The 21489-nt window shown below is 40.3% G+C and overlaps 1 protein-coding gene across 1 annotated transcript in view; it reads left to right on the top strand.

Annotated features, from left to right (window-relative positions):
- Positions 1-14799: 14799 nt before the first annotated feature.
- The window catches only part of SRD5A2 (steroid 5 alpha-reductase 2), a 53686-nt gene continuing 46996 nt past the window's right edge, over positions 14800-21489 (top strand). Inside the window, exon 1 of the mRNA XM_045979880.1 lies at positions 14800-15080. Within this exon, the coding sequence (XP_045835836.1) occupies positions 14800-15080 (281 nt within the window). The remainder of the gene's footprint in view (positions 15081-21489) is intronic.

Genomic DNA, 21489 nt, shown 5'->3' with positions numbered 1-21489 from the left:
AGAGCGCGCGCGCACAAGTGGGGGGAGGGGCAGAGAGAGAGAGAGAGAGAGGGAGGAGCAGACTCCCCTCTAATTAGGGAGCCAACACAGGCCTTGATCCCAGGACCCTGGGATCATGACTTGAGCTGAAGGCAAAAGTCTAACTGGGTCGTGCAGGCACCCTTACCAGGAAGGCTTTTAATTTTATTTGAAATTGGGCAACAAACATCACACAATTAAGAACTGTATGAGTTTAAAATATAAATAAAGTATAATTTGAGACTAATATTATCTAATACTAATAAATCCCTTGCAATGTCAAACCCAGTTCCAAGTACATTAGTTCATTTAATTCTTAAAGTAATTCTTTAAGGCTAAGGTCATTTTCTAACTGCAAGTGAATTTACTGAAATTGTGTGCTTTGGACTTATCAATAATAGACTTAGCTTACACAACTGTTCAATTAAGGATGTTGGGACATAATATTGAAAACATAGACTGCTCTTTGGATAATTTTTTGTTTACGTTTTCACCATGAAGCACACTAAGTAAATGCTAAGAGGTAATATTTCAACATTATGATCCTAGGCAAAGATTCATCAATGTACTTGACAACTGTTTCTAATCGGGAAATAGCATTCAGAACAGATTTGAATTGTACAACATGTTTGGATGAGCCCCCAACATTTTGCTATTTATGTAAATGCTAAGCAAGATGGGTGAAGAAGTAGCATGATTTTTCAAGTCTCATGTACATGTACATGACTCCATGCAGTGCAAAATATTCTTACATTTATTTAATTCTATTTGTTTTTATTTATATTAAGTGCATTTTGAACATAAGATAGCCACAAACCACCCAAAGGTTGAAATATTTATGAACAAAATGATGCAGAGAAAAAAAATGTGCCCTCCAAAGAAATACTCTGTTTTAGTCCCCTTTCTACATCAATTACCACCTCTTACCAGGTTTTCTTTACTTTCTTTAGTGAGTACAATAAGCCTTCTTTAAATTTCATTTTATGTCCAACTTCATTTATTCATTTAAAAATTGCTACGTATTATGTATACAAAGTTACTCCAGTGTTCAGTTGACTTTTTTGGTCAACTTTTTTTCCAATCTTCATTTGGAACTCATCTTGATTTTCTTGTTAAAATTAACAGAATTTTTACCCATTTAACATCTTTTTACTTAGCACATTTTTCAGGAACAAATTGAAGTTGTTTTTTGATATTCTAATATTTTCATTTATAATGATTTTTAGCTACTATATAATAATAATCATGGGAACAAAGATGTGAACTCTTCCCCCAAACTGAAAATACAGTAAGGTCTACGGCCATACCACCCTGAATGCGCCCCATCTCGTCTGATCTTGGAAACTAAGCAGTGTCGGGCCTGGTTAGTACTTGGATGGGAAAATACAGTAAGAATTTAGAATTACACATGGAAAAAATTAGCAATTATAGTTCATATGTTTCAGCTGCTCAAGTGTTAAACTGTGAAGTGTGCATTAAAGTAGATACTGAAAACCTGGTATCACTTTTGGTTGCCAGTGTTAAGTGTTATTTATTGGTAGTCAATTTCTATGTCGGTCCCTTCTGTGAACTCCTTGTATTACGGAGTAGTCTAACACTTCCTTGCAATTAGGGTTCTAGATGTGATTTAGTTCCTGCCAGTGAGATGTACTCCCACAAGGCTTAGCATGTGAAAGGGAGGGGAAGGTCAGCCTGTTTGTCCTGGTGGTGGCTTTCGGAGTGCTCTGCAGAAGTGAATCTCTTTAGCTGCCAGAATCCACTTTCCTTGGCCACCTGGGTGGCTCAGTTGGTTAAGCGTCTGCCTTTAGCTCAGGTCATGATCCCTGAATCCTGGAATACAGCCCTGCATTGGGCTCTCTGTTCAGGGGGAGCCTGCTTCTCCCTCTCCATATGCCTATTGCTTTGCCTACTTACACTCTCTAACTCCCTGTCAAATAAATAAATAAAATCTTAAAAAAAAAAAAAAGAGAACCCACTTCCCACTGTATGTTCACTGACTTCGTGGGCCACACTAAGATGCTGACCTCTGCATGTCAATTGTAATGGTATGACTTTGAAGTCAATGGTGAGGTGAAGCCCAGCAACAATATCTTGACTTTAGCTATTGCAGCCCCTTCCAACAACTTTGTAATTCCCCACAAGACAGACCTTTCTACTTGAACTAGTTTGAATACTATTAGTTTTTGTGCTAAATTGTGACTAACTCCCACCCCTCTATGTGTGCACATGACACACACACACACACACACACAACCATGTGAATTCTAGGTTTCATGGGATTATCAATAGAGGGCTCCAGGCCATAGGATGAGCATAATGTACCCCATTAGGAGTAGCCTTTACCTAGGGGAATTCTAACAAGCGTTCAAAGAAGAATCAATACCTATTCTTCTGAAGCTGGTTCAAAAAATAGAAATGGAAGGAAAACTTCCAAACTCCTAGGAGACCAGCATTACCTTGATTCTGAAACCAGACAAAGATCCCACAAAAGGGAAAATGACCAGAACAATGTCTTTAAACATGGATGCAAAAGTTCTCATCAAAAATTAGCCAATAAGATCCAACAGTACATTAAAAGGATTATGCACCATGACCAAGTGGGATTTATTCCTGGGTTGCAAGGGTAGTTGAACATCTGTAAATCAATGTGATACACTAAATAAATAAAACAAAGGACAAGAACCATACAATCCTCTCAAAAGATACAGAAGAAGCATTTGACAAAGTACAGCATCCTTTCTTGATTAAAACTCTTCAAAGTGTAGGGATAGAGGGAAGATACCTCAATATCATAAGAGCCATGTATGAAAAGCCCAGGGCAAATATCCTTCTTGATGGGGAAAAACTGAGAGCTTTCCCTCTAAGGTCAGGAACATGACAGGGATGCCCACTTTCACCACTGTTGTTCAACATGGTACTACAAGACCTAGCCTCAGCAATAGACAACAAGAAGAAAAAAAAAATTCAAATTAGTAAAGAAGAAGTAAAACTCTCACTCTTCACATATGACATGATACTTTGTGTGGAAACCCCAAAAGACTCCATCCCAAAATTGCTATAACTCATACAGTGATTCAGCAACATGGCAGGATACAAAACCAATGCACAGAAATCATTTGCATTTCTATACACTAACAATGAGACACAGAGAGAGAAATTAAGGATTTTATTCCCTTTACAATTGAACTCCAAATGATAAGATACCTAGGAATAAACCTAACCAAAGAGGCAAAGGATCTGTATGCAGAAAACTATAGAACTCTCATAAAAGAAATTGAGGAAGACACAAAGAAATGGAAAAACATTCTATGCTCATGGATTGGAAGAACAAATATTGTGAAAATGTCTATTCCACTCAGAGCAATCTACACATTCAATGCAATCCCTATCAAAATACCATCCACTTTTTTCATAGAGCTAGAACAAATAATCCTAAAATTTGTGTGGAACCAGAAAAGATCCCAAATTGCCAAGGAAATGTTGAAAAGAAAAACAGCTGGTGGCGTCACAATTCCATACTTCAAGCTCTAAGACAAAGCTGTAATCATCAAGACAGTATGGTACTGGCACAAAAACAGACAGATAGATCAGTGGAACAGAATAGAGAACTCAGAAATGGACCCTCAACTCTATGATCAACTAATTGTCAACAAGGCATGAAAGAATATCTAAGGGGAAAAAGTCTTTTCAATAAATGGTGTTGGGAAAATTGGACAGTCACATGCAGAAGAAAGAAACTGGACCATTACCTTACCCCATACCAAAAATAGACTCAAAATGGATGAAAGACCTAAGTGTGAGACAAGACTCCATCAAAATTGTAGAGAAGAGCACAGTCAGCAACCTCTTTGACCTTGACCACAGCAACTTCTTGCTAAACATGTCTCCAAAGGCAAGGGAAACAAAGACAAAAATGAACAATTGGGAATTCATCAAGATCAAAAGCTTGGGGTGCCTGGGTGGCTCAGTGGGTTAAAGCCTCCTGCCTTTGGCTCAGGTCATGATCCCATGGTCCTGAAATTGAGCCCCACATCAGGCTCTCTGCTCAGTGGGGAGCCTGCTTCCTCCTCTCTCTCTGCCTGCCTCTCTGCCTACTTGTGATCTGTCAAATAAATACATAAAATCTTAAAAAAAAAGATCAAAAGCTTTTGCACAGCAAAGGAAACAGCTGACAGAATGGGAGAAGATATTTGCAAATGACATATCAGATAAAGGGCTAGCACCCCAAATCTGTAAAGAACTTATATAATCCAATCAAGAACCAAAGAACAAATAATCCATTCAAGAAATGGGCAGAAGACATGAACAGACATTTCTCCAAAAGAAGACATCCAAATGGCCAACAGACACATGAAAAAATGCTCAACATTACTTGGCATCAGGGAAATACAAATCAAAACCACAAAACTACCTCACACCTGTCAGAATGGCTAAAATTAACAAGTCAGGAAACAACACATGTTGGAAAGAATGGAAGAAAGAGGAACCCTCCTACACTGTTGGTGGGAATGCAAGCTGTTTCAGCCACTCTGGGAAACAGCATGGAGGTTCCTCAAAGAGTAAAAATAGAGCTATCCTACGACCCAGCAATTGCACTACTAGGTATTTACCCCAAGGATACAAATGTAGTGCTCTGAAGGGGCACGTGAACCCGAATGTTTATAGCAGCAATGTCCACAATAGCAAAACTGTGGAAAAAGCCCAGATGTTTATCAACCAATGAATGGATAAAGAAGATGTGTATGCAGATATATATATGCATATATATATGCATATATATATATATCTGCATACACACACACACACATATATATATGCATACACACACGACTATTACTCAAGCACCAAAAGAAAAAAAAATCGAAATATTACCATTTGCAATGACATGGATGGAACTAGAGGGTATTATGTTAAGTGGATAAGTCAGTTGGAGAAATACAATTATCATATGATCTCACTGATATGTGGAATTTAAGAAATAAAACAGGATCATAGGGTAAGAGTGGAAAAATAAAACAAGAAAAAACCAGAAAGGAAGACAAATTCTAAGAGACTCTTTAAAAAAAAATTTTTTTAATTTATTTATTTGAGAGTGAGAGAGAAAGAGAGTTTGGGGGGGGGGGGTTGGGTAGAGGGAAGGGGCAGAAGGAGAAGCAGACTCTCCCCACTGAGTAGGGAACCTGATGTGGGGCTCAATCCCAAAACCCTGGGATCGTGACCTGAGCCAAAGGCAGATGCTTAACCGCTTAACTGACAGAGCCACCTGGCACCCCATGAGGATCTTAATCATAGTAAACAAACTGAGAGTTGCTGAAGGGGAGGAGGGTAGAGGGATGGAGTAACCGGGTGAGAGACATCAAGGAAGACGTGATATAATGAGCACTGGGTATTGTATAAGTCTGCTGAATCACTGACCTATACCTCTGAAACCAATAATACATTGTATGTTAATTAAAAAAATAAAGTTGGTTAAAGTAAAAAAGAAAAGAAAAGAAAAAGAGTGGCTTTTATCTCTTCCAGGAATATGATCTAAGCAGGAGTAAAATTCTCTTAGGGGAATGACTTCTTCATAGAGGAATCTACTTAGATTGTAAGAACTAAGGCCTGGCTGAATCTGGAGCTGCTAGAAACCCTTCCTGAAAATGAAGAAATTTGAGTTAGTAGATGACAGATAGGAGAGTCTAGTGATAATGTTTGAACCCCAGATCCGGTCTTGCCTTTTAGCCACTTTTTGAATTTCCTACTTTTAAATACACACACACATGTGCACACACACACACACTCACAGTATTATTTTGTTTTTTGGTTAAGATATTTTGAGTTAGGTTTCTGTCACTTTTTATCTTAAAAACTTCTGTTCATTGTAGTATTATTATACCCATTCTACTGATGTAGAAAATCATCACAGAGTTTAAGTCTGATGCTCAGGGTTATACAGCGCTTTATAGTAGAAAAAAGAATCAACATTCCACGCCAAGCCAATTATCTTAAGTTATGCAACACTGCCCTCAAGGGGCTCACATTCTTCAGGGGAAACAGCAATGCAAACAGAAACTCATGAAGACTCTTTCGCATGTACATTTTTCCCAACACAATTTGTTGAAGAGACTTTTTTAAAAAGATTTATTTATTTATTTATTTGAGAGAGGGAGAGAGAAATTAGGGGGAAGGGCAGAGGGAGAGAAAATCTCAAGCAGACTCTCCTCTGAGCCCAGAGCCTGATGGGGAGCTCCATCCCACGACCAGGAGCTCATGACCTGAGCCCAAACCAAGAGTTGGACTTTCAACTGACTGAACCACCCAGGCACCCTGAGACTGTCTTTTTTCCACTCAATATTCTTTCCTGCTTTGTCAAAGATTAGTTGACCATATGGTTGTGGGTTCATTTCTAGGTTTTCTATTATGTTCAATTGATTTTTGTGTCTGTTTTTGTGCCAGTACCATACTATCTTGTAATATAACTTTGTAATATAACTTAAGGTCCAGAATTGTGATGCCTTCAGCTTTGCTTTTTTTTTTTTTTTTTTTCCAAAATCGCTTTGGCTATTCAGGGTCTTTTGTGGTTCCATACAAGTTTTAGGATTGTTTGTTCTAGTTCTGTGAAAAATGCTGATGGTATTTTCAAAGGGATTGCATTAAATGTATAGATTGCTTTGCAAAAGAATGAAACCGGACCACTCTCTTACACAATACATAAAAATACACTCAAAATGGATGAACGTATAAATTGCTCTAGGCAGCATAGACATTTTAGTAATGTTTTTTCTCTCGATCCATGAGCATGGACTGTTTTTCCATCTTTTTGTGTCTTCAATTTCTTTCATGAGTGTTTTGTAGTTCCTAGAGTATAGATTCCCTTTGGTTAAATTTATTTCAATGTATCTTGTGTTTTTTTGGTGCTATTGTAAATGGAATCAATTCTCTAATTTCTCTTTCTACAGTTACATTGCCAGTGTATAAGAAAGCAACTGATTTTTGTGCATCATTGTTTCCTGCCACATTACTGAATTGTTGCATGGGTTCTGGTAATTTGAGGGTAGAGTCCTTTGGGTTTTCCACATAAAATATCATGTCATCTGTGAAGAGAGAGAGTTTGACTTCTTCTCTGACAATATGAATACCTTTTATTTATTTTTGTTGTCAGATTGCTGTTGCTAGGACTTCTAGTGCTATGTTGAACAGTAGTGGTGAGACTGGGCATCCTCATTGTGTCCTGATCTTCAAAGTGCTAGAACAAAGACACCTAAAGTTTGTATGGAGCCAGAAATGACCCTGAATCACCAAGGAAATGTTGAAAAAGAAAAACTATACTGGTGGCATCATGTTGTCTGATTTCAAGCTATGTTACAAAGCTGTGATCACCAAGAGAGCATGGTACTGCCACAAAAATAGACACATAGACCAATGGAACAGAATAGAAATTCCAGATATGGACCCTGAACTCTATGGTCAAATAATCTTCGACAAAGCAGGAAAAGTATGCAACGGAAAAAAGACACTCTCTTCAATAAACGATGATGGGAAAATTGGACAGCAATATACAGAAGAATGAAATTTGACTGTTCTCTTACACCATACACAAAGATAAACTCAAAATGGATGAAAGACCTCAATGTGAGACAGGAATTCATAAAATCCTAAAGGAGAACATAGGAAGTATGTCAACCTCTTTGACATCAGCCACAGCAACTTCTTACTAGACATGTCTCCTGAGGCAAAAGAAACAAAAGCAAAAATAAACTATGGGGACTTCATCAAATTAAAAGGCTTCTGCACAGGGAAGGAAACAATCACCAAAACTAAAGGGCAGCCTTTGGAATGATGGAAGATATATGCAAATCACATATCTGACAAAAGGTTAGTATCTAAAATCTATAAAGAACTTACCAAACTCATTACCCCCCAAAAAACAAATAATCCACTTAAAAGATGGGCAGAAGACATGAATAGACATTTTTCCAAAGAAGACATCTAGATTGGTAACAGACACCTGAAACGATTTTCAATATCACTCATCATCAGGGAAATACAAATCAAAACTATAATGAGATATCACCCTACACTTGTCAGAATGGCTAAACTTAGCAATACAGGAAACAACAGGTGTTGGTGAGAATGCAGATACTGTTGGTGGGAATGCAAATTGGTGCAGCCACTCTGGAGATCAGTATGGAAGTTCCTCAAAAAGTTAAAAATAGAACTACCATATGATCCAGCAATCCTACTTCTGGGTATATAGTCAAAGGGAATGCAAACAAGATATCAAGAAGATTATTTGCACTCCCATGTTTATTGCAGCATTGTTTATAATAGCCAAGATATGGAAACAATGTAAGTTTTCATCAATGGATGAAATGGATAGCAAAGATGTGATAATGGAATATTATTCTGCTATGAGAAAGAAGGAAATTCTGACATTTGTGACAACATGGTTGGACCTTAAAGATATTCTGTTAAGTGAGATAAGCCAGACAGAGAAAGACAACTACCATATGACATTATTTATATGTAGAATGTAAAAGACCAGACTGAGGAACAAAGAGTAGAATTGTGGTTATCAGGGACTGGAAGGATGGTGTTAAAAGGTACAAAGTTGCAACTAGTAAATAAGTAAGTTCTGGAGAGCTAATGCACAGCATAGTGACTTTTCACTTTCTTGGTAGTGTTACTGGCAGAAAGATTTTTAGTCTTAATGAAACCAAATTGATCTTTTTTTCCATTTTGTTACTTGTGCTTTGTGTTATATCTAAGAAACGTTGCCTAATTTAAGGTCATGTTAATACCTAATAATTTAAGGTCGTGTTTTCTTCTAAGAGTTTTAACCCACATTTATGTGTATGACCTATTTTAGGTTAGTTTTTGTATGTGGTGTGAATTAGGAGTCCAATTTCATTCTTTTATATGAGGCTGTTTATTTATACCAGCATCAGTTTTTGAAAAGGTTATTCTTTCCCCATTGAATGATCTTACCACTCTTATTGAAAATCAGTTTGCCATAAATGTATGCAGTTATATCTGGACTCTAAGTTCTATTCCATTGATATATCTATATCTATATCATCTATATCTATCTATATATCTCCATATGCTGGTACCACACAGTCTGGATTACTGTTTCTTTGTGGTAAGTTCAGAAATCAGGATGTAGAAGTCCTTCAATTTTTTCTTCTTTTAAAAGGTTGTTTTGTCTATTCTTGGCTCCTCACATTTGCATATGAATTTTAGGATCAGCTTTTCCATTTCTGAAAAGTCAGCTAGGATTTTGATAGGAATTGAGTTGAATACATAAACCAGTTTGGAGTATCTTAGTCTGCTCAGACTGCCATAACAAAATACCATAGACTGGGTGCCAATAAACTTAAATTTATTGTGATAATTCTGGAGACTAGAAATCCAATGTCAGAATACTAGCAAGTTGATGTCTGGTGAGAGTTCTCTCCTTGGGCCACAGATGGCTGCCTTCTCACTGTTTCTTCATATGGGAGAGAGAAAGACAGAAAGAGAGAGTGAAAAAAAGAGAGAGAGAGAGAGATCTTTTCCTTATAAGGCCATAGTCTTTCATCTGATAACAGTCCGATCCTTATGACCTCATTTGACCTTAACTCCCTCCTAAAGACCCTACTTTCAGGTACAGATACAATCACATTAGGGGTTAGGGCTTCACTATATAAATTTTAGGGGAACACAATTCAGTCCATAGCAGGGAGTATGACATCTTAACAATATTAAGGCTTCCAATCCATGAACATAGGCTATCTTTCCATTTATTTAAGTATTTTTTAATTTCTTTCAACAGTGGTTTATAGTTTTCAGTGTTTAAATCTCATTCCTTTTTTTGTCTCATTCCTTTATTTTTTCTAAGTATTTTAGGGGTTTTGGTGCTATTGTAAATGGGTTGCTTTTGTAATTTCATTTTGGATTCTTATCATTAGTTTTGATTGATATTTATATATTGATCCTGTATCTTGTAACATTGGTGCACTCTCTTATTTGTGCTAAAAGCTTTTTAGTATTTTACATATAAAATCATGTCCTTTGTGAATATATAGTTTCAGTTCTTCCTTTACAAGCTGTTGCAACCATTTCACATTTCTGTGTTTTGTTCTTGTTAATCTCTTCTTGTCCTCTCCTTCTTATTATTTTATTATCTTTTTGGATTTTTATTTTAATTTTACTATTGAATTTGTAGTTACTCATTTTTTAAATTGAGGCTTGATTTGCATACGACATTATGTTAGTTTTGGGTGTACAACATAATGATTCATTGTTTGTATGTATTGTGAAATGATCACCACAATAAATCTAGTTAACATTCAACCTTATATGTAGTAGTTATTTTTTATTAAATTTTTTATAGGGTTGCCCTATGGATTTTGACATTCATTCATAACTGCCACAGTATAGTTATAATTGCAGTGTACTACTTCACTTAAAAAAATAGAGATCTTGCAATCTTATAAACTTATATCTCACCAACCTTTGTTTTTATCAGTTATATTTTCCCTTCAGCCACAAGAACTTAACTACTTAGTATACTGAAGATATGAATGCTCATAGTTTTTGTTTATTTGAAAATATCCATATTTCACCTTCATTATTGAAAATACTTTTTCTGGATAGAGGTAGAATTCTGGGCAGAGATTTTTTTCTTTCAGCATTTTAAAGATGTCCTACTCTCTTCTGATTTACATGTTTCTGATAAGAAGCAAGCTGTTAATCAGATTTTTGTCCTCCTCTATATAATATGTTGTTTTTTTATTGCTACTTTTAAGTTTCATTCTTTATCTTCCACTTTTAATAACTTAATAACTTTTTAATAGTTATTTTTAATAACTTAAAATTAGTTTTAATTTTAATTAAAAAATTTATTTATTTATCATTTAATATATTTAAATTTATTTATTTATCATTTAATTTATTTAAATCTATTCAAATTTATTTATTTAAATAATGTTTATTTAACATTATTATTATTAACAAATAACTTTATTTAAATAAATAAATAACTTTTAAAAAGCTTGGACTTTTTTGTTTTTCTGCTTATTTCTCATTGAATAATTTGAATTTGTAAATTTCTGCCTTTTATCAAATAATCTATCTTCAAGTTCATTTATTATTCCTTTCATCTTCTCTGTTCAATTTATGTCTATCCCATAATTTTTTTATTTCATAAATTGCATTTTTGGTTCTATAATTTCCATCTTTATTTAAAATCAATTAATTAACATGTAGTATACTATTAGTTAGAATTTCCATCTTTTTAAAAATTTTATTTTTTCAGTGCTCCAAGATACATTGTTTATGCACCACACCCATCTTTTAAAAAATCATTGCAGTATCTCATCATTTCCCATTTCTATACTGAGATTTCATGCATTGAAACATGTTTTGTTTTATACTTTACTGAGGTTAATTGTTGCTGTTGGTTAAATTGTGTCTCTCCCTCAAAATTTCTTCTCTCTCTCTCTCTTTTTTCTTTCGAGAAAGAGAGAGAAAGAGCATGGGTGAGGAGAGGTGTGCAGAGAAAGAGGGGGAGAGAGAATCCTAAACAGGCTCCACACTCAGGACAGAGCCTAATGTGGGGCTTACTCCCACAACCCAGAGATTATGACCTGAATTGAAACCAAGAGTACAATGCTTAACTGACTGAGCCATGCAGGTGACAGGTGACCCTCTCCCTCAAAACCTCTCTAGTGAAGATCTAACTCCAAGCACATAAGAAAGTGATCCTATTTGGAAATAGGATCATGGAAGATATAATTAGTTTAAATGAGATTGTGCTGGAGTAGGGTGGGCCCTTAATCCAATATGACTGGTGTCCTTATAAAAAGGAGAATTTGGACACAGATAAATACACAAAGGGTGAAGGCAGAAACTGGAATGAAGCTTCTACATGCCAAGGAATAGCAAAGATTTCCAGAAAACTACCAAAAGCTAGAGGAGAGGCATGGAAAGATTCCCACTGCCCTCTGAAGACCTAGCCTTGCTGACACCTTGATCTTGGACTTCTAGCCTTCAGAACTGTGTGGCAATAAACTTCTGTTGTTTAAGCCATCAAGTTTGTGATACTTTCTGGAGCAGCCCTAGCCAACTGTTGCAATTATAATAATTAATTTAAAAGCCTTGTTTGTTAATTCTGAGGTTTGGTTCATCTTAGTATTGGACTCAACTGATTTTTGTTTCTCTTGAGAATGTGTTTTATTGAACTGATTTTTCCTGTATCAGGTAACTTGCACATTATGCATGCTAAGTAGTAGAGATTATGGGCTATATTCTTTTTCTCTTATGAATATTATTTGGTTTGTTTTAGCTGATAATTTCTTTGGCTGGGATTGAACTTCAAACTTTGTTTCTTGTGTCTGTTCAGAACTTTTGTCTGAGCTGAGTTGCTTTGAGTCTCGTTTGAGTCATCCAGAGATATGGGTAGATAGAGTTTGGGATTCCCTCTCTGGCTCTTTACTTTTCAAGACTATGGTAAGTTGTTTTTGTTGTTTTTGCCTGTGTCTCTGCTGCTGCTTTGTGCATTATTCAGACTGCAGTTAGTCCAGGCTGAAAGTCTCAAAAAAGGAGAACTTATGCCTACAGCTTTCCATGTTCTGCCATGTGAAGGTGATTTCCCCATTGGTATCTGTTTGCTGCTGTTCATTCCCTAGTAACTTCAGGTAGATTTTTTCCTCCCAGGTTTTGTCATCGCCTTCTGCATGTGTGTGTATGTGTGTGTGTGTGTGTGTGAGAGAGAGAGAGAGAGAATCTTAGTCCATCATGTCTGGAAGCCAGTCTCCTCACCGTCATTTTTGAAGGATATTTTCATTAGATCTGAAATTCATTCCTTCATTCTTTCTTTCTTTCTTGATTTTATTTATTTGAGAGAGAGAGAGAGAGAGAGAGAGAAGAGGAGCCCTGGAGAGGGGCAGAGAACAGTGACTTCCCAGTGAGCAGGAAGCCTGAGGTGGGACTCCATCCTAGTACTCTGGGATCATGACCTTAGCCAAAGGCAACTGCTTAACAGATGGAGCCCTCCTCCCCCCCCACCAGCCACCAAGCACCCTAGATGTGAAATTCTTGGTTGAAAAATTTTTCTTCCTTTAGCACTTCAAATGTAGCATCCCATTTTCTTCTTGTTTGCATAGTGTCTGAGAAATCTGTTGTACTTATTACCTTTGTCCCTCTGGGTCTTTTTTTTTTTTTTTTCTTCTTTTTACTGGCTGCTTTAAAGATTTTCTTCCTATCACTGGTTCTCAGCAAGTTGATTGGAGAGTGTTAGGGGTGTGTGTTCATTTTGCTTAGGGTTTACCAAGGTTCTTAGACCTATAAGATGGGGTTCTCATCAAGTTTGGAAAGCATCCCAGGTATAAGGGAACGACTTCAAACTGGGCAGATGGGACAGTGCGCCTTTCATTGGAACAGCCAGTAGGAAAGGCAGGAGTGGATGGGGGAAGGAGTGGGGCTCCTGAGGCAGTGACTTGGGGCCAAGAGAGAGGGTAAAGAAAGGGCCAAGGAACGGTGTGGTGTGGAAGGCTGGGGTGGAGCCTGAAGTAGGGACCGGAGGAGAAAATTAATAGGGATAAAGTAATCCCTACTAGAGGTGAGACAAGAAGACCGAAGACTGATGCAGGAAGAGAAGGTCAACCTGCAGGAGGGAGCCAGGTCAAAGAAAGACCGAAGAGATTAAAAGGGCACACATCTTTGGAGGAAGGCAGCTGAAGGTCTGGATATTGAATCAGAGAAGGGAAGAAGAAATAGATAATGTACGAGTGGGTGAAGGATGAGAAGAGGGTGAAAAAATGGAAGAAAGAGCCACGTCTGGATGTTCAGAGCACAGTAGCATTCCCCAGTGGCACCGCCAAGTGTAACCTGACTCGTCCGCTCCAGGAGTGGGAGAGGGTGTCCGGGGGCAGAAACCGTGGATTCAGCCCGCGGCTGCCGGGGTCGCGTGTTGGAGGAGAGGCGAGGCCGACTGACAGGATCACTACTCATAGCCGCAGTCCTCGCTCGTGCTCCCGCGCTTAGGGTATGAGCCTCTTTGACTCAGGTGGGAGGCCCAGGGGCGCACCCAGCAAGGTCCAGAGAAACCCGGAGGAATGAGGGCCCTGGGGGCGTGGTGGGGAAGTGGGGGCACTGGCCGAGATGGGGAAGGTGCATGAAGCCCCCAAGCAGAAGGGCTGGCGGGCACGGGAAGTGCCTGGATACCTGGCCCAGGGTCGTAAGAAGGATGCAGGGCTGAGCGGACGGGGAGTGAAGGAACGTAGGGAAGCGGAGGGATTGGGGAGATCCAGGCTTGGGATGGTCTGAGGGTGGAGGCTGTGTGGCGGCCGCCCAGGAGTGCTTTGGACACGAGAGATCGACCCCGACTAAATCGTCCCTGTGGCTTTTCTCTTCTGATTTCCTAGTCCTAGAAGCTGCGGCATCAGAGGGTGATGGGTGAGAACAGGTCTTCGAGGGGCAAGGGGGAGACCAGCGGCAGGCCGTGGAAAGGGCGGGCGCGGGCAGAGGCGCGGCTGTGGCCTAGTCCCAGGCGGGGGAGGGAGGACCCCAGGACTCGTTTTTGGCTCTTGCATCCTTCTCCCCGCCTCGGCTGCCTCCCTAAGCGCCAGCCGAGCGAAAGGGGCACTGATGCAGCGCCAACCCAGAGCTGGCCGCGCCGAGTGAAAGCGGGATAGAAGGGCGGGAGCCAAGGCCGAAGGGGCGGACGCAGGGTGGCGTCTCGCGCCCCATAAAGGGGCCGCGGAGACGGCGCTCTCCTCTGCGCGAGCTGCAGCCACCGGCGGGGAACACGGCGCGATGCCCCTTCCCTGCCAGCAGAGCCCGGTGCTGGCAGGCAGCGCCACTCTGGCCGCCCTGGGGGCACTGGTCCTGTACCTGGCGAAGCCCTCCGGCTACGGGAAGTACTCGGAGAGCCTGCTGCCCACCGCTACCCGCCTGCCCGCCCGCGCCGCCTGGTTCCTGCAGGAGCTGCCCTCCTTCGCGGTGCCCGCGGGGATCCTCGTCCGGCAGCCGCGCTCGCTCTTCAGCCAGCCTGGGACGGTGCTTCTGGGCCTCTTCTGCGCACATTACTTCCACAGGTAGCGTTTGTCCCCCGCAGGCGCGGCGCCTGGCCACCCGGGATCGCACACCCGAGCGCGGAGCGGTGTTCCAGGGGAGCCCGCCACGGGGCCGGGCTGCGGGGCTGGACGCCGGCCAGGCGAGAAGCCGTCGCGGGGCAGATGCCCTCCCGCACTTTCCCGGCCCCGCGCGCCTCTCCTGCCGGCTCCAAACGCTCTGGCTCTGCTGCGGGGAAGAAGGGGGAGCGGGAGGGGGGCGAGCCGGCCGGCTCAGGCTGGGCAGACTGTTCCCTCCGCAACTCCGCGCGCGCCGCCACACCTGCGGCCGCTCGCCATCTCCCTTCCATCTCCTTCGCCTTTCCTTTGCAGGGTGGGGGGCAGGCTGGTTCTGGGAGCCCGAGAGAGTCCACGTCTGGGCATCTCCGGGAGAACACCCGGCTCAGACGGTCGAGAATTTAATCTTTGCGGTTCGGAGGGAGGTGGGCAGAGTCTGACCGGGACTCCCACCGTGGGAGAGAGAACGGGATGGGAACCCACGGGCGTGAGCGAGAACCCCACTTCTCAGCATCCCTCCCCGCAAAGGCGCGGCGCTCGCCACCAACTCCTCTACCTGGCCGGTTCCCCGGGACGTAAGCGGGAAGGAGTCGAAGTTAATGTAGAAATCAAATGCTCCTAATTTAAGAATCCCAGTCAAGAATCCGGGACAGCTTTGCCTTCTGGTCTAAGGAAAGACTGGAAAGAAATCAAAGGCTCTCGAGGAATGACTGTAGACCCTCGAAAAAGACTCCCAGGGGGAAGGGAAGAACACATGAGTATAAGTCGCCTGTAGTGTCCAGGCAGTTGTTGTAGCCCCAGTGTAACCGTGTGAGATCTGTGTTGACGATGCCCGCTTTGTAGACCAAGAAACCGAGGCTGAGTGAGGGTCAGTGACTGAAGGTGATGCAGCTAGTACCCAGCCACGTTCCAATCTAATTCCGTTTCAAGACGTTTTCATCGCCTTAAGCAGGCAGAAACTCCATGCAAGAAGAGTCTATGACAGAGAAAAGTTGCCAAACCAAGTCAAGAAGGACCAGAAGCATAGCCTTATTTTGAGTAGAGAATTTCCAGGATCAAAAGATCAAGGAAATTAAGGTAAAGAATGCTGGCAGTTGAAAGGCACAGTTCTTTTTCATCAGGATGCCTCATTTCAGGAGAAGTTGTAGAGAAACAAATTTTAACCTGTCTTACCTTCTGGATCTTCTTTATTGGTCAAGATTTCATATTTATGCAATGTGAACCGAATTTTCATTCTTTTAAAAAGAGGAGTATTGGCGAGCAATAAGAACTAAAATTTCAGAAATGGGTGTCCTTTCTGCAAATATATACCAAAAGTCTGTTGTGGACAAGGTGCAGTCTTAATGAACAACCATATTATCTTACCCAGATTTCAGTGGCTTAATTTATACAGAAAAAAAAAAAAAAGATGTTGAGTGCAGGAATCAAGAGGCAAACTTTTCATTTCACTGTTTCTGGAACCAACTTTTGACAAAAACCATGATTTTATCAGACAATTAGTTTTATCTTCAAATAACACCTGTCAGTACCATAAACAGTATTTTTATGAGGTCATTTCATCTTAAAGTAATGATTAGTATTTTCTGATGGTCCTATTAACATAATTTTCAGACTTGTTTTTAAAATTAAAAGTCACTGTGCACATGAAATGATGACCAACCAGTACATTAAAAAAAAAAAAACCCAAGGAAGTAATTACCCATAAAATGAGTATCAACATACTGTCCATCTTCTTCAGGGGAAAATTTAAAACGTAAATTAAGGATTTGGGGATTGATTCTGACTGAGGGAAAATTGCCCACTGAATGTAGCTGTTTCTGAGACATGAAGATGTGATGTTTGCCCACCTTTCCCCTTGTGTGAACTCTTTCTCTGAGGCTACTGGAGTACTGGATCTGTTATTTTGAGTGCTTATGGGTTATTATGCCCTGCTGAACACTCTTCGTGAATTCTCTACTAATTCTCATACCAACCTATGTAGATAGGCACTATTTTCACCCCCACTTTGCAGGTGACAAACTACAGGGAAGAAAGGTTAAAAAATCTGCCCAAGGTCACACAGTAACTTGGGGAGCCATGGTTCAGTCCCAGGGGGTTTGAATTCAGATCTCAGGCTCTTAGCTATTAAGATAAAATGTTCTATACTTTTTCTTGCCTCCTTGTCTTTGCCTTAAAAAAAAAACTATATTTAGGCTTAAAATTATTATTTTTTTAAATTCTGAAAATAATAAATGTTGACTTAAGAAAAAGAAGAAAATAGAAAATGTAGAAAAACACCCATAATTTCAACACCTAAGTATATCAGTGGTTAACGTTTTAGGACATTTCCCTCAAGGCTTTTGTTTTTCTTAGTAGATTTTTATACAGCCTTGTTATATTAAATATATTTAGCTTTGTTCTGCTTGGTTACCTAACATTTTATAATAAGTGTTTTCTTCCATTATCATTAGAATCTTTGTAAGTACAATCTTAATGGCTGCATGTGATTTCGTCTCATGTAAAAATAATAATTTACCTATCCATTAATTTATAGTTGGACATTTAATTTGTCCCCTTATTTTGTAGGGGGGAAGCTAGGTTAAAGTGCATTTTTGCAACCTAAATTCCATTCAAAAGTTAGGTGTGTTTTTCAGTTGAGATTCCCAGAAGTAGTTCAAAGCCTATGAACATTTTTTCTTTTGAGGCTTGAGGAGTTGTGTGGCTTGATAAATGAGGGTATATTAAGAAAAAAGCATCAGGCCCTCTTCTATAAATTGCAGTGACACAGAGACCGAGATGAAGGGACAAGGGATCAGGAGGAAGGCTGGCTCAGGTGTGGCTTAGACTCTTGCAAATGTCCTTTCAGGACTGTTCAGAACAGCAGTATGTTCTATTGGCTAGTAGTTAAAACTCTGCACTTTTCTCCGTACAAAGGTGCCTCCCCAGAATTTAAGTTCCACAAGGGCAAGGATTTTTGTGTCCTCTCTTCATGATTGTATTCCTAGTACATAGAAAAGTGCTGGTGCCTAATTAATACTCACTAAATTTGTTGGAATGCATGAATGAATTCTACCTCTGACATCGGTACAGGCGGTTGGATTATGGGAGAGCCAGTGATTACTTAGAAATTACCACTGAGATTGCATGGCTAGGTCAACTGAGATAATTCTCCTCCCTTCAGAATCTATTGTTGTGAATGTTCGGATGGTCTAGCCACATGAAAATGATTGCTGTGTAAGCATGTTGTCTAATCCCACTGCCAAAGTTGTTCGAAGTCAGAGTTATCTCTTGTTAGCCTTGCCTGCAGCCCTGGAATGATCCTTTGCTGACACTCTGATTGATTCTCATTTTCCCAAGAAGTCTTTGTGTCCTGTGCAATGACCATCACACCACCTATGCCTGTGGCGGCTGATGTCTCTTTCAAGACTGGATGTGACTTTGGTATTTAGCTGAAGAAGGAAAAGAAACATGTTTTCACACAAAAAAGGAGATTTTATTGTGAAAAGTTGCTTGCGGAGTGACTTTTCATGATGTGTATCCCAAAGCACAGTGTAACACACACGTTAGAGTTGGTCTGAATTCAGATCTTTCCTGGGGTTTAGATGTTGAAACAGATGACATTTCCTATTTAGCCAAGTAAAATGATGGCTTCCATAAAATGCATTTTTGCTTTATTGGGCAGTTCATTCTCCAGCGGCATGAATTCTCCCTTATTCTTCAAAACTCAGGTCAGGATCACTTCCTTCAAGAAGCCTTCTCTGAGTCCCTTCTCTGCTGGAAATTCAGGTGTGATACCATTCCTTGGGCTTTCATAGCAGCCAGCGTGGCCTTCTAGGATACACTTCACACTTGGGGCTGTAATTATCTGCTCCATGGAAACTCCATCTTCATCTGTCCAGCCTCCTCATTTTACAGAAGTAAAGCACCAAGAGGTTTAGTCAATTAGGGACAAAGAAGAGGTTGGAATTTGAGTCCCCTGATGGGCCTCGTCAGTGCTTCTCCAATCTCGTAAGAGATGCCGATGTCTGAACTATTCAGAAGTAATCAAACCTCATGAAGGAAACAAATGGATGGTTGCCTGAGGAGGAGGTGGGTAGACGATGGGCAAAATGAGTGAGGAGTGAAGGGGAATGGGAAATACAGGCTTTCCCTAACAGAATGACTAAGTCATGGCATGGAAAAGTACAGCACAGGGAATACGGTCAATGGTATTATGATAGCATCATATGGTTACAGACAGTAACAGTGTGGTGGGCATAACCCAATATATTAATTTGTCAAAGTACTATGTTGTACACCTGAAACTAATGTAACATTGTGTGTCAACGATACTTAAATTTAAAAACAAGAGGAATGTGTCTTTAAATATAAAACAAACTCATAAAAACTAAAAAAAAAAAAAAAACCTCATGAAGAAAATTACTCATTGGCTAAGAATCAGAATATTGACTGATGCTTACAACGGAAACCACCTAGACAAATTTCTTCTCTTACAGATTGAGAAAAAAGGCCATGCAGGATGAGCCACATTCTTGTGGTCGCTTAATTATGTGTTAAGGACATTCATGAGGCATAATTTGATCAAGTAGGATTAACTGAAAGATTATTCAGAATGAGGGTTAGCAAACTTTTTCTGTAGAAAAGTCATACAGAGGCATACAGAGAACTACTGTTCTCTGCTACTGTAGCATAAAAGCAGCCACAGATAATATGTGCACAAATGAATGTGGTTGTGTTCCAATAAAACTTTATTTACACAAACAGGGAGTGGGCACTATTTGGACTATGGCCCACAGTTCTTGCCAATCCCTCCTTAAGAAAACCGTGAATGGCATAGCTTTCTAATTAGTAAATTGATGCATTCCTGGCACTACTATAATAAAATTTTGTTAAATCCTGTAACAAAGCAGTCGGCCAATTCTAGAACATTTCTGGTCCCTTTAAACAGGAAATTTGTAGTAACATCATTTTCTGAGAATTCTCAGATTCCAAGTCCTTTCTCTGAACACTTGTGGGAAATAGGAGTCTTGGAGTTTACATTCTAAATGGGATGACATCATGAGCACATCTTAAAAATGTAGAGCTCTGTTTGCCAAAAATATAGACAAGCATTAGAGATCTTGGCCATTTCAGTTTTGCCACATTGAAGAAAAACTGAAGTTCTTGCTCATAACGTTGGAGTTCTTGCTCATAAAGTTCTACCATAACGTTGCTTAAAAAGAACAAATAAGATGAGGCAACAATGATCCAAATTGGTGAAGTGATGTGTATGAAGTCACACGGCTAGGAAGGGACAGCATGGGGCTTGAACCCAGTACCCTGACTCTTTCTCAGAGTTCCACATGCTCAGAACCATGCTAGGTCCTGTGCAAGACACCAAAGTACAACACCTTGACCTCTAGGACGAAGGCAAGAAAGAATCATTATGAATCATTATGTGTCTATCATTCTTTCTGGTGTGAAAGTGGGTATTGGCAATGTCAGTCTGAGAGGCATAGAGCAGGTGGGAGGATGCAAATTGAGGGGGACCACAGTCATGCCACGAACATGCTGTCTGTGGTGCTTGTCTGTGCTTGAGTGTGTACATGGACCAGAGGGCACTCCTCTCTCCCAGCCAAGTTCAGAACCAACAGAGAGATAAACCTAGGAATGCAACAAATGAACACCCTTATTAGAGTTCTTTAAAGCTGATTTGGGGGCAATGTGGCTTACATATGGGCCTCCTAACACTGTACCTCAAAAATACCCAGCAACACTCACAGCTGACCAACCTCAGGCCTTTCCCCAGGGGAGTCTGTTCTGAAAAAGGCAGCTGAGTGAATGATGGGCTGAGCTGCACACACCTCTTGAGAGGGGCTGCTTTTAAGTTTACCAATCAGGCAATTCACTTCTCCTTCCCTGAGGAGGAATGAGTGGGGGACAGTGGAAAGGCCAGGAGAGATACTCTAATGATGGGCCCTCAGCTAGCAGGAGGACGGGCATAAATGCTTTCTGTTTCTAGATGGAACAGAAAAGTTGTCTCCTTATGGATTCTTGCCAGAGCCTGGCAACTTGGTTCTGGAGCCTGGGGCCCCCTCCATTCCATTTTTGACTCTCTCCCACATATGGCAATGGGGTCATCAAAATCTGGATTTAAAAAGTCGCTGTGCTCAACCCAAGATCCTTTAATAAGAGCTCAGTATAGGAGCTTTAAATTTAAAAACCCTCTGAACTGGGGCCAACAGTGCAATTTGCCTTCCATTTGGTTAGAGAAGGGGAAAAGGAAAGGGAAACCAATATTTATTGAGCTCTGGGTGTTCCAGGAATTATGTTACATGATTTACATTGGTTATCTTATTTTGTCTTTGGAGACAACCACTGTCATTAATGCTATTTCACAGAAGACTGCACTCCATCT

Source organism: Meles meles, chromosome 15 (assembly GCF_922984935.1).
Source record: "Meles meles chromosome 15, mMelMel3.1 paternal haplotype, whole genome shotgun sequence".
Taxonomy (NCBI): Eukaryota; Metazoa; Chordata; class Mammalia; order Carnivora; family Mustelidae; genus Meles; species Meles meles.
The sequence above is the reverse complement of the archived record's forward strand: the minus strand, read 5'-3'. Positions and strand labels throughout refer to the sequence as shown.